At 47.6% G+C, this 14,300-nt stretch overlaps 1 protein-coding gene across 2 annotated transcripts in view; it reads left to right on the forward strand.

The window, feature by feature from the left end:
• The window catches only part of SIK2 (salt inducible kinase 2), a 94,414-nt gene that overhangs the window by 54,091 nt on the left and 26,023 nt on the right, over positions 1-14,300 (forward strand). For both annotated transcript variants that reach the window (XM_090027149.1, XM_090027150.1), the window contains 2 exons: positions 10,886-11,010; positions 13,085-13,208. In XM_090027149.1, the coding sequence (XP_089883275.1) occupies positions 10,886-11,010; positions 13,085-13,208 (249 nt within the window). The remainder of the gene's footprint in view (positions 1-10,885; positions 11,011-13,084; positions 13,209-14,300) is intronic.

The following is a 14,300-nucleotide window of genomic DNA, read 5'->3' on the forward strand; positions in this document are numbered from 1 at the left end:
CAAGAAGCACAGCTGTGAACTAGGCGTGATATCGCCGGAAGGTTTGTGTGTGCTTCCAGCCCAGCGCAGCTCGGATGCGGAGATGTTATAGGTGGCATTTACAGGACTCACACCAGCTCGACTGCAGCCCTATTGTGTTCGAACCAGAGCAGGTAGGAGCGGCTGCTATTTTGAAGCAGGGCGCATTGCCGGCTCGTCTTGCTGGTGGACAGTAAAATATGCATTGACGTCAGAACTGGCTGATCAGCATTCAGTTCATGAAGTGGGTCAGGTTTGTTTCTGCCACACTCATACCTTTCCTTTATCAGTCCCTCTCTCCTCACAATTATCTCCCTCACTCATATTACCATAATAACAAAAGATCCGTGTGTCTCCACCAAGCCAGGTAGGTTGATCTAGTTGGTAATTTTAGAAAAGTGGATTAACTTAACCCTGAAGCCATTTGCTCTTCTGCAAGAGGAATTTTTTTTAAAGGTACAAATTAGAGACCACCTCATTGTTGGGTGCATGGCATACATTACAGTGGTTCTCTCACTCCTGGGAAATAGCTTCCATTTCTCAGCTTGAGAACTGGCTTGAAACCTCGATTTAAAAAAAAAAAAAGAAAAGAAAAAAGGAAAGAGAATCATTTAAATTATGTAATTGCAAAATTACCTCGTGGAGATTCACAATTTTTTTGAAAGGGGTAAAAAGGTAGAGAAACAAAATGCTGAGAACCCTCCAGCCAATATTTGTAGACTGCAAAAACTACAGTTTGTTCAACCAGACACAGGACCATAAATGATCTTATTTTTAAAGTGCAGATGCTCCCATGAAGATAGCAGCCCTCAGATAGCAAGTCCAGGTGCAGATCTTCAAAATATTTAGACTGGGACATACCCTATAAAGACTAGGACATGCTTTGCTCTGTAGTGTTAGTGTTCTTCAAATCTGATTGATAGATCTGGAACTAGAAATGATGAATAAAGGTTCTAATACGTTAAAAGGAGCTCCTTTTATCCGGGTGAAGTTTGGTTAGAAGGGAACAGCAATTTCAAAACAAGAACATAGACGTTAGGGTTGGGGGGGGGGTCTAATTTGTGTTGACAACTAACTCTTTGTAACAAAGCAAACTAATCAAAATAAAAATAAAACCAAAAAACAGCAAAGCAGGCCAGTTAAGCACCTCAAATACAGGAACACATGCTGCACCCCATCCAAGTGTTGATCTTTTTATTCCAAGTACATTTTTAACAGTGATATTGTGAGCCCTTAAAAAAACTTGTTTTACACAAGTGGAAGAAGCAAGTATGGGAAAATTAAGGAAGCAAAGGAGCAACATTTCATTAGTCATAGAGCCTAACGACTGATGTTGAACTCTCTGCATGGGTAATCATTTTGTCCAACAATGGGATGTAATTGGATTAGTAAAGATTGGTGCAATTTGCTGGCATATGTATCCCTAAGTATCTGAGACTCATGGTACATGAAAATGTCCAATTTTGAACTAATAGGTTTCTGGCTTTGGCCGTTATCTTTATTGCCAAGGCATGTCATTTTTCAACCTTTCCTTTACATCCAGAAAGATGTCAGTGCTCCTCTTAGAAAAGAGAAGCAACCAAATTGTAGGATAATGGATAAAACACAGAAAGAAGTAAGTGTTTGGACATTTATGGGGCAAATGCTCCAGACACCAGCCACAAAACATATGAAATGGAAACCAACTGGTAGGTGGAGAAGAAGGGAAACCTCAAGAACAACCTTAAGGAGGGAGGCCAGAACAGTTGGTAGCAACATGCTGGAGCAAGTGGAAGTAGGAGCAAAGGGCAGGGGGAGGAGGTGGCGGAGACTGGCTTCTGCTCTCCCTGCCCCTGTGGGAGCTGGAAGGATGCAACACCGCCAGCCTGGTCTTCTCTGTTGTGGAAGAGGGTGTCTGCTGCTGCTTCATGCGGTCGAAGGGCATCCGTCTGTGTCGAGCCAGTACAAACGTTCTGTCGGTGTCACTGGCCACCTCTGCAAGGGTCAGGCTCTCCAGGTTTAGCCTCTGCTTGTTCTTGGGGTGCATCTTAAGCGAGCTCATCAACTCTTTGGCTACAAAGCAGAAATATTTTTAGAGATTGTAAAGATGGAGACAAAAAATGTCTGTTTTCAGTCTTTTTAATACCTGCCCGATCACACTTCTTTCTTCATTTGTTCAGATTTGTGTAATAGTAATAAATCCTTCTTCCTTCCTCCAGCGGTTTCTGCATGTTCACACTTACAAAATGTGTCAGTGGCGCAGCTTAGCCACGACTCTGAATGTGCAAAATCCACCTTACAGAGCCCCAGTAACAGGAGAGAGAATTTCATTTGAACGGCCTGTGTCTTTACATGGCTCTGCCCTTATCAAAAAAACATGGAGGTGCTGAGTGATGTGTTGGCACTGCATGTAAGTGTGGTGCGTGGGGAACAACGTTATTGTTATATAATGCTAATTTACATTTTTCAGCACTAATGTCTGGAGGCCTTTGGCACCAGAGAGGTCAAAATTATGTGATTATGACAATGTACCCTGATAACGATCCAGAGTTGGAAGAGGGAATATATCGGAGTATAGTGAAACGGTAGCTGTTCAAAATGTGCCATTTTCAGGGACTGAGACAGCACCAGGCGCGTTCCCAAAATGGCAAGCTGAATATCCATGTCTTATTTATTCTGCAGCGTCTAGTCACTCAAACTCTGCCTCTCTGCAAACGTACTCGTGAGGTGGTGGTGGGACCTGAGCAGGGCCACAATTCTCGGCAACAACCTGGTATCTTTTCGCTGCGTTTAAACAAAGCGGGTGGGGGCGGGGGGAGTCTTAACCGATCTAACATTTTCAAGGTAACTGTGGGGCAAGTTCAGACTTAATGGCACCTGCACAGATGGCAACATGCTTGTGAGGGAAGAAATTGCCTCGTGTCTCCTGAAGTATTGTCAAGGTTGCTAAGCCAGTAATGTGCGAAGAAAAATTGTGTCGACATGAATTAAAAATTTCACAACACAAGCCTGGCTGTGATAGGAACAAGGTAGGCGATAAAAAGGGAGTGAGGGATTTGGGAGGGTTGTTTTTTGTTTGTTTGTTTTTCATTTTAAGGGATTTTCTTCGCCATTTGATCATGACTTGTGTTGGATGTAGGGGACAGAGGGAAGGGCACGAGACCGTGAGGGTGACCGTGACCGTGTGCTTTCCACTCTGCGACAGGACCTGAGCTGGTCTTGACTCTGTGTCGGTTCGGATGATGAGGATGGACCACAGGAGCAGGGTGCCTTGTCTGGCCAGCTTGCCTGGCTTCCTCCATGTTTCCTGAGCACAATATTGTCCCGGATCCCGAGGGTGAGCTCTGCTCCGACCCTTTTACAGTGTCTCTGAAGGTTTCCCTTCTTTGTGATCACACTGAGCCTCCGGTGCGCTTGAGGGGAGCCTCATGACTGCTCCTCTGAGATGCGGCATCTGGCTTCAGCACCTCCTGTTTTCCAGCATGACCTCTTCCTGCCCGTTTAAATGAGCTTGAGCCCCTGGTACAAACATCCCCTCCAGCAGATGTTCTTCGTAACATGGGACAGCCTTTCTGAAGAAAACATGACTCATTAGCTGACCGGGACAGTTTTTCTGGTCATGGGGCTGGTGCAGTAAAGCGAAGCCTAAGTGCACATCTCTCCTCTACGGTGCCAGCTTCTCCTTGTTGGATGATGTGGGCCTCTCTGCTCTGGTGTAGGAGGAAAACTACCTCCTGGTAGCAAACCTGCCTAGCCCTACTTGGCCTTCCCAGGCTAAATCACCCCATCCTCTGAGACAGAAGGACTCTCGTCCCCTTGGAGCACCTCAGTCCTTGTCCCAGTCCCAGTGCTCCTATGGGTGCTGCCCTCCCAGTTCAGAGTGGGGAGGGCTTGTGATCAGACAGTTCGTCCACATTTAACGAGCCCCCCTTCCCCCTTGGACAGCAGTCGGTATTCTCCAGAGTGTCTTCAAGACATTCACACCTTGCCAGTCCTTGATAGCCGATTTGTACCAGCCCAGATGTCTCTGTGACTTAGTCAGTACACTGTTTATTCCTTCTTCTCTAGAAAGAAATAAACCCTTTCATACTAAGTGGGCTGTGGTACAAAAGTAAGTGGAGCAGCCAAGTCACACGCACAATTTATATCCCAAAATGTCCGGCAGTAATTTCCCTAGTCCTGCACAGATAGCTGTCCCTTTGAATATCCTGTGCTAGTCACAGAGATGACTGACGGAAAGAAAAACTAAAACCCTCCCATAGTTGCAGAGTTTATGGACTGCAAGGACCATTATGTGACCCAGGAATTGCTGCCCTGAGCCCAGTCATGTTGTGTTGGCTCTAGACTAACTTTTCAGAAAGCTGTCTTATTTTGATTCGGGGATGTCGAGTGAGGGAGACTCCCCGGTGCTAATCTCTAGCTTTACAAGATGTTCCTTTTCATTTATAACCCAGGCAGTTCATGCTGCGAACTGCAGGTCGCAGTTCCCACTTCACTTGCATCCGACCCTTTTGCAGTCTCCTCAAGGAGGGCACTCCATTTAGGTCTCAAGACTCCAGCCATCTTGTAGTGAAATCCTTCCACTCCCTTCCCCTGGGTTTCAGATCCCTGTAATTCACTGAGATCATGTTAGGAGCTCGGACACCACTTCTGTACCGGCAGCTCTGGTCTCTGAGGAGTGCCGTCAGTCTCGTGCAGCGAGTGTGCAGGAGTTGGTAGTATTCCTAAAGTAGTATACCTAAAGCAGAGTAGTATTCATCTAAATGCAAGCTTTTAAGAAACAACTATACCAGCAAAGAGCAAGGGCCCTGTCTCCTTGGGCTTTCTGAAGAACGGCGAATGAGTCTGCTGCTTCCTTGGCCAGTGGAGCATTGCAGAGACTTCACGTTTTTGAAGGAGAACTGGTATGTTACTACAGAAATCGTTGTATTCATATTATTTGTATTATTACTGAATATGTGTTGGGGCTTTCCAGAATGAAGACATCCTCTTCTGAAAAGCTAGTGATCTGAAGAGCTGAGCAATGTCACAAAAGGAACAAAGCATTTGGGGATGCATATCTTTCTCCCCCCTCAAATAAAAATTGCTAACCCTCAATTATTGCTTGGACTTATCCAGTGTTAAGTGGGTAACTGTTTGGAGGCATATTATAGGGAGTGGGTCTGAAAGAATGAAGTGTGGACTGAGCTTAATGAAAGGAGAGCATCCCAGTGACGGGGACAGTAGGGTACAATGCACACAGACGACTCGTTCACGAACACCACCTGTTCGTGGATCTGCCTTTTATCCGACTGCATCTGGCTGTCGGAGGATATATGTTGAATACCATAAGTTAGGAATGGGGGAAGCTTGAAAGCTGGGCCGGGGTGGCTCTGTTTTTCGGTTATCATTAACACAAGCCACCACATGGACACCTCCTAGGGCTGAAATATTTTTTCTAACATGTTAAGCGCGTGGTGTTAAAGATCAGAGCCTTTGCAGGTGTTTTTCACAGAGGAATAATCCTCCCTGAGACTTTCCTGTCTTTTAAAAATATAGCTGGTGCTGCAATAATTATCATGTCAGGATTGTGCCTCATCTTGCCTGCTTAGGCAAATTTCACACCTACGTAATGACTTCCTGGCGGCTGTGACATGGGGTTGCTAGGTCTCCAGCCACAGATTGAAGAGCGGGGACGTTCTGCAAAGCTATATCTGCACTGCAAAGTTAACCGAGCAGTTGTTCACACGGTTCGGGCCACCCTGGAGGTGGGAACCAGGCCCTGGGTCTTCAGTGTTTTTTCTCCACATGCCGATGAGGACCTGGGGGCACGTCCTCTGACTCCAAGTGCTAAAACATTCGAGGAGACTTTCCCAGTCCGCTGTGTCGGGAGCATCTTGGGGACTTGTGGGGGTGGCTTTGGAGGACTGTCAGCATGGAAAGATTTAGCATGTGCAAGGCGGCAGGGTTCAATCCTGAGCAACAGCAAGGCCCATCTCTAGCCTGCACCCCTATGAGGTGAGCTGACCTAACCTTCAGGTCCCAAGGTCAGAGTTTGGTTTAGGCGTGGTGCTATTTCAGGGAGGTGGAAAGGTCACGTGGAGACGCTGCTGCTGAAGATTCGTTCCTGTATCTAGCTTCCCACGAGCCAGCCTCAAAGGCCCTGCCAGCCATAGTTGGTCTTATCATGACAGCACGTTGAGACATCCCTATAATGTCTCTCTCTCTCTCTCTTTGCCGGCTGGCTGGGTTATGTAAAAGAAGGCAGTTTGTCAGGTGCATGGAACTGATAAATGCAAGGGGACTGTTGGACCGTATTGTCACAGCTGAGCAAAGGCCCGTGTTTTTAAAAGGAAGCAGGAGTTGGGTAGTTCCCCTTTGGTTGTCGTGTTTTGGAGTCGTCACTGCAGCATTCCCAGAGCATATTGCGTGGATCGAATCGGGGCGGGGGACAGAGAGGTCACGCCACTCTTAATGAAACTGCGTACGTGTGAGGGAGGCGGAGCAGAGCGCCTGTTCGTATTGCTGGGTGCTGTGCTTGGGAACGTCCCCACAAGGGGTCGGGGCAGACCCTTGCTGGCTGTGCTGGCTGCTTGAGATGCTCTGCCACTGACTGAATGTGTGACCTCGGGCGAGTCAGTTTGCCTCCTTGTCCCAGTCTCCTCTCCTGTAAAATAGGGGTAATACTTAACATCATAACAAGTGCCATACTAAATGCTCTGAGGTCTGTGGAAGGAAGACACAGCTATAGCAGGTGCAGTCATCTTAAACGTCACGTGTCAATGGGTGATGTCAGTTTAGAGGTTCGCGTCGTGTCTCTGTGTCCGGAGCCCACAGGGTTAGCAGGAGCATTGGAAAAGAGTGGGGAGAAGCAAGGAAGGAATGACGTGGATGGTGTTTCTGCAGTGCGACTGACCTACCAGCTCCACTTGTCTGTCTGAACCCAGATGGGCCGCGGAACGGGGCCCTGTTAGAAAGTCAGCTTGTGGGATGAGTCCCCATTGAATAGCCTCCTTATTGGGTTGGGTATTGACTGAAAGTTTACATTGCCTCAAACCATGTGTTTTCTACTGCAAAGGTTTCCATGCTGTGGCCTGTAGGCTTAACTGGCAGCATGACACTGGCTCCCCTTTGTTCCTAGCTAGCACATTTCATTAAAGACAGCTAAAACTGCCCTGAATATTTTCCTGCTATTACTTCTCACATAAGCAGTTGCTATAGATTCCATGCTGGTGCTTTGCAGTTGGAAATGAGAGGGGAGCCAGTCTCACTACTAGGATGTAGTTCATGCTGGGAAAAGGCTTGAGACCACCTGCGTCTTTAAAGGATCCTGCTGAAGTTCTCCGTGACGGACCAGTGAAGACTTCACTCCATCAGCACCCGGCTCTGGTGTGTTTAATTAAAGAGAACACCACAGATTAACACAGCACAGCCTAACAAGGCAGTGAAAAACAAGAACTTGTAGCCTTTTGTTAAGGAGGGTCACCCACCATGAGTCTAAATGGTTAATAAAGCATGATTCCAGCCCTGGGTATGTGGCACTCCAGAGCCAGGACAGGTTAGCTCTACCTAGCCCATTGGTTCCTTTTTGTTGAGGGTTAGATTGTATTTTCCTTTAATTAAAATAACCCAGTGTTGCTTTGATTGCAACTTTGAGGCTCTTTCCTTTTGTAGCACAGGTCATGTGTGGCAAGGTCTGAGTCCTTTGCAGCTGTAATACAGGGTACACAAATAGAGCAAAATGAAGCAGTATCAGTGGTGCCTGCACAATGTCTACTAATCACAGTGTTTATCAGCACAACTATCTGCTGATCAGTGCCACATGGTATTCACATGCCTATGAGGTATTCAGTGGTTGATAGGGCTAAATCAGCAGCCTGATTACTGTATAGCAACACTCTTGACTTTCACAAGATCCCCCAAGTCACACCAGGGAACAGTGAAATGTTAGGAGCTCAGCTAGTTAGGAGAGTAAAGCATTACCATCTGAAAAAAATCACAAGCTGCAAGCTTACACAGGACAACTTTGTTATTCTGTAGAAAAGCTGGCAGGTCCCCACTTAGAGAAGCAGCTAACCCAGAGTTAGGCTGATGCTGAGCACAAACGATATTCAGGTGAAGATGCACGTTACACTGGGACCATGCGAACTGTGGACTATGAAGCAGTGTTAAAGCTAGAACGTGCTGTGAGCAGTCACGTGTGAAGGGTAATACCGTTTCTTGCCTGCACTGCTCTGACTTGCCCCAGGAAGGTTGGTGTGCAGGGGTGTAGCTGGGAGCCAGGATGTCTGGGCTCCATCTCTGCATGGGGAGGCAAAAGTAATTGAGGTTAAGTGAACTTTTCCGTGGCATTTGCCCAGTTCCAGGTGAAAGGCACAGCCCCCTCGGAGGAAAACTGGGGACTGGTTCTGGATTGGCAGGGGTTGTTGGAGGGCTCCCTGCAGCACAGCCATCACCCCCCGCCCCAGGACAGAAATGCGGAGGCTTGCAGAGGGAAGGCACTGCCATGCCTCTGCCTCCCAGCTCCATTCCTGCCACTGCATCCCCACTTCCTGGCACTGGCAAGGCCCTGCCTGCGCAGTAATTTTCAAGGGGGGTGGGAAATTCATCCACAGAGCAGGAGTAGGAGGAGGGAGGGTGCTAGAGGACTGCAAATTGCTTGTTTTACCTCTGTGGAGCAGACTGAAGTTACCCTAATGCAAGCTGGGTAGCACAGGCCAAAGTTAACCCTCACCTGAAGTTGTAGGACCTAAAGATGCTCAGAAAGCATGTAGCAGGAGTTAGAGCTTCAATGTGCAGATGCTCAAGTTTTAAGTGTCCTTACTATGATCTAAGTATAATGTGTAACTTCACCTTCCCTCTGCAAAGCACAGGAGTTTGTGGGTCATAGACTGCATGGCCTGTAATGCAGCCTGACCCAGGAAATAAATACAGCTAATTAGTTTGAAAAAGTTAAAGCTGGAGCTTGAAGGGTTTAACGTGAAGAATACATCTGGTTCCACCCAGGCACCTCTTTCATTTCAGTGAGTGTTTTCTTCTGCCTGTCTGAGTATTAGCAGTGTTTTTTGCCTTTAGGGAATAAGCAAGACTGTCTGCGATCTACAGAAGTTATGGCCCTGTTAGGGAGGCTAAACAGTTCAGACCCTCCACGCACCTCGGGGAGACATCCTGGCCCCACTGAAGGCAAAGGCAAAACAGTGGAGCAGCAAAGAATGAGCAGATGCATTGATATAAACACAGTGCTGCAACCTGTATTAATTAAAAATGTATTAATATCTAATTAACAGCACTGCGTGGATCAGCACTGAGTAGGTTTGTGGAACTGAGAGTCTTCAGAAGCAAAATCTGAATGTGTTCGGGCAGGGGCAGATGTTGAGGAGAAAGCCCAGGTGTATATAAGAATTGCAAATGGAAGAGAGCAAGAACGGTGGCAGGAAAGCAGAGGAACTGAGCAGTAGAGCAGAGCAGAGCAATGCAGAAGTTTAAGGGTGCAGCGGGGAACCAGGTGTGGAAGGGAAGAGAGCCACAGCAGAACCCAGAGTTGGCAGCCCCCCCTCCCCCCCCATGGTGTGGTAGCTTTGCTTTGTGTGTCTCCTGAGAACAGGTGCACTTTATCCCTGCAGCCCTGCCTTGGGTGTCAGTGAGTAATCCAGATGAGGATCCGGATGTCCCCGATGATACCGGTATAGATAAGCTGATGGCACGCAACTGCTCTGCTAAGCTCTATTGCCAAAGCAACGTTCTAGGGACATCCTCAAAGTCCAGATTGGCATCAGAGCCTGAAAGCAATACCGATGCCTTAGGGACTGCCCAGGATGTTTCTGTGCTTCCTGTTAGACTAGGGGTTATGTGCTGCTGAGAAAGATCAGAGAGAGAAATGCCAGTGTTTTTGCCCATCCATTTACTTGCAGTGCCTACCAGGGATTTGAGGAAGTCCGTTAAGCCTGTGTCCTTGGCGAGCCTTAGAGCAGGACTTGTGTGTCCTACCTATTGCTGTGTGTACTCAGGCGGGCACTTTCCCTCTCAACGCCTGTTTTTCCCCTCGGCTGGACGGTGAGCCCTTGGAAGCGGGGACTGCCATGTACTCTGTGCATGCTCAGTGTCTGGCTCAAGGGGGCCCCTGTAATAAAAATGATATTCTAGTCAGTCTTCCTGCTTGTTAGAGGTGCTTCTCAGTTTGTTTTCCATTACTTTACTATCACATTCCTCCTTTTTTTAAAACGCCATGTGCTGAAGGGGGGCAGCAGGAGATGATGTAGAACCTGGAATCGTTTTTAGAACTGTAATGATTATATTTGAATCCTTTCCTCACCCGTTGCAGAGCTCCCTTTAGTACCAGCGGGTCCTAGGCAGATCGGCTTCTTTCCTAGGGCAGTGCATTTCCCAGACTTGCTGCTTTTGGCAGTTCCTTCTCCCCACCCCCAACATTGATGCCATCACTATCAGTATTTGTCATGTACCCAGGGTGTGCCTGGGGCTTAATGAGAGCCTGGGGAAAAACCAGGAAATCACAGGGTCAGCCCTGAGTCTCCATAGGTGAGCTCCCAGGGAGTACAGCCAGGGAGCATCCAAAGACTGCAACTCCGTCGTGTTGTTAGAGGTTGTTTTTACAAATCCGAATGTGCTCAAATAGTAGAAGTTGTATTTCCAGAGTGGCTGGGAGGAGGCTTCATCAGGGGGTTGTCCGTGTTGCAGTAGCTGTAAGGTTTAGCATCTTGCACACATTGAGATGAACAGTAAGCATATCTGGCAGGAGCTGCAGTGAGAGCATTTCAAATAGAGCCTTCTATGAAAGAAAGTCAACCTTCAGAGTCTGGGCAAATCAGCACCAGGGCATTGATGGATGGTGGTTTAAAATGTGCCAGAGTTAAAAGCAACCTCTGATTGATATACATTTGTTTCCCTACAGATTTTGGGTTTGGAAACTTCTATAAAAGCGGGGAGCCTCTGACCACCTGGTGTGGAAGCCCACCCTATGCAGCCCCTGAGGTCTTCGAAGGGCAGCAGTACGAGGGACCCCAGCTGGATATCTGGGTATCTTGATTTAGTTACTTTTTCACAAGGTTAAAATCGCCTTTTAGACCCTGCTAACATCAAAGTCAGTCCTCAATTTCTTTTCGGCCACAGACGGTCTGATCTTCTGTAGCTTTATTTCTCTAAACAAAGCCACAAAATAACCAGGTGGCACTACGGTTTTGAAGCCCGAAACCTTGCTTTGTAAAGTCACTTTGAGTTCTAGGTAAGCCCTGGGGTCACACTGCAGATACACACAAAGTCACTGCAGGAGAGAACGTAGTTACCTAGATAGCTGCCCCCGTCTCTCTTCTTGGCCTGAGCAGTGATTCGTTCTCCCCTAAGAGTTTGAATCCAGTTAAGGATTTAAGTTCTTGACAGGGCTGCAGGAACAGTCTGAGTCAGTAGCATGAGGGGAAGAGAATGAGCCATGTGCCTTGTGCAGGGGAGCTGCAGCAGATGCATGCTCTTGATCAATGGTTGCCTTTCCCTGCATGCTGCTTGCATAGAAGAGGACAGAGAAAACAGCTCAAATCTCATGAAGTAAAATAGTCATTATCACGATGCACCAAAGAGGTCCTTGCATTCTTCATGGCCCTGTCAAACCTAATGCTTTTCACTCTTCATTTGTTTCTCGTTGTTTTTTTGGTGTCCTGGTACTTTATGATGATGGTCCTGAGGCAGCCAGAGAAACGGTGCCATTTGGCAGGCTCTGTTTTGGCACCGGGATTGCAGTGCTGTATTTGTTGGAGAGACACAGACTGATATCAGTCAGTGCTCAGTTCGCAGGCAAGGCAATGCAGAGAAGTTCACCTTGCAGCTGTTCAGCTAAAACGGGTCCCCTTTGTTTTAACCAAAAGATGCTGTCCCCAGCCATGCTCTTGTAGAAGGACTGACTAAAGGTTGCAACCCTGCTGGACCCATTAGCCTGTGACTCAAATGTGAACCTGTTTACATGCTCCTTAGTCATGCTCAAGGGTAAGAAGAACAGGGGCCCTGTTTGAATATGAGAAGTGAATTGCAGAACTTGGTAAATATTTTGCTAAACTTTCTTTAAGATCCCCAAACAGGAACAGAATCCCCTTGCAAACGATGAAAACCAGAAGCACGTTTGCTTTCTAAGACAAAACCTCGGAAAAGCAGTTTTCCCTCCCCCGCCCGCCACCCCTCTCGCCCTGCACCAGGACCCGAGTTCAGGATTCTGCATTTCTCCCATGACAGCTGATGGGGACTGACATCATAGCTTGAGGAACCGGTGCTCAGAAAGTTGCGAGCTTGCTGAGGAACCCGCAGTCCTCGGTGCAGACCTCAGCAAATGCATAGGGAAGGAAATGGATTTAACCTTAAAATCTCGGTGTGCTTGCAAAATTAGAGTGTGCTGAGAATCTTTGCCTCTTTCCCTTGACACCCAGTGCCAGCTCATGGCACGAACACCTGGCCGGATACTTCATCTGGGGTGGCACTGTAGTTGATTTTGGCAAATCTTGCAGGAGTTTTCGCTTGCATTGCCAGTTCTCACACACGCGCTCAGAAATGGCTCTGGCGGGTGGACATGTTATGTAATTCCTTTAATGAGCCTTCCCCACAGCCGGACTCGCTAGCTGAGTATCTCATTGCCATCATAGTTTTTGCTAACCCCAGGAGGAGGATTTCCCACAGCTTTTGCAGATCAGTGGGCATTAAGAAATTGAGGGTTTGGGATTTGGGATGGCTGTGACTCCTATTGTTTGAACAGCATTCAAAGCCAGGAGTGTCTCAGTCTCGCTTGAAGTTGGGGCTCACTTTTCAAGTGCCTTTCAGTCACGTGCGTGGTGTTTTCTGCTAGCAGCCAGAGCCTCTGGCCCATTACATGCTCCAGGTTTGCCTGCTTATCAGCACAAGGTACTGGAAGCCTAGCCATGGGAGTTAACTGTTCTTTGTGCCTAGGGACTTTGGGAAATATGATTCCTTTATTTTCATCGAAGCTCCTGTTTTCTGCAGCTTGTAGAAGAAGCTAGTGTTTCCTGTGGCAGAGTTTGCCTAGAGAGTCTCGCAGAGAATAATGCGCATGTGTATTTTGGAAGGTGAAAGTGGGAATGCTCTCTTTTTCTTCCAGAGCATGGGTGTAGTTCTGTACGTCCTAGTTTGTGGAGCATTGCCTTTCGATGGACCTACCCTCCCCATTCTGAGGCAGCGAGTTCTGGAAGGAAGATTCAGGATCCCTTATTTCATGTCAGAAGGTAACAAATCTCTCCTCATGCTTTGGGGATCCAAAGTCCTGGAGATGTCTCTCCGTGTGTCCTGCAAAGACCTGCAGACGGGAGGCAAGGCAGCTGGTACTGGCAGCTGGAAGTGTTCTTGGTCTGCCCTGCTGAGTACCAAGTGTCGCCTTGTCTCCTGAGTTGGAGGCGGATAAGCTTGAACTCTGAGCCAGTGGCTGACACGGATGCTTCTCAGCGGGGTAGATTAGCCTATGCAGAGGTTTGGGCTGTCATGGCTAGATGTCCTCCACAACCCAAGTTAACATGGGTGGCTCTGCTACACTGCACATTGCAGCGTCGACATGTACCCCGAGTTGGTTCAGAGCGATGGAAAAGATCATAGATCAAGTGGAATGGCCGCTTCCCTACCGCTGATGAGAAACAGAACCACGTTCCCAAACTCAAGCAGCAACTGTTTCTCATTTTTCCAAGGTATAAAGATTTGTTTTAGTCTGGAAAGAGAACGTGATGGAAACAAAATGGCCATCAGCACAATGCAGATTGGCTTTGCTCTGTTTTGCTTTGACTACATCTGTTCAGCACAAGCAAAGAGAAAGGGGAAAAAATTCACAAGCGGTTTGTATGACAGATTACTGCAGTCAGATCTCCAGCGTGTTACTCCAAGACCTTGAGATCTCTGCCTTGTCTGATGGTCCCAGCTGTGCTGCATCTCCTTTCTCCCTTGCCTCTGAGCACAGGCAAGCAGGAGGCAATAATACAGGCATTGGCCTGCAGGCTGGGACCCTTCTATGTTAAAGGGATCCTGAACCAAACACTTTTAATTTTCCAATTTTTTTAAAAAAAAGTCTCAGTTCCTTTTACATCCCGGGTGTCATGAACTCTTTAATCGTCTTTGAAAACATATGTTAGTCTTTCTTTCCCCTTGATAGTGAATGGCCTTTGGTACGAACCCAAGAACAGCCACATGAGACATACCCAAGGCCCCTCCCTTTAGCCTTCCCCTGCCTCTTGCTTCGTGGTCCATGCTCTGCCTTCTCAAGATACGTCCACAGTGCACCCACTACAGAGATTGCAACTAGTGTTAACCTATCCCAACCACCTGCAGACTAC

The sequence above is a fragment of the Crocodylus siamensis genome, chromosome 14 (genome assembly GCF_052110815.1).
Source record: "Crocodylus siamensis isolate JL-2025a chromosome 14, ASM5211081v1, whole genome shotgun sequence".
NCBI classification, from domain to species: Eukaryota; Metazoa; Chordata; order Crocodylia; family Crocodylidae; genus Crocodylus; species Crocodylus siamensis.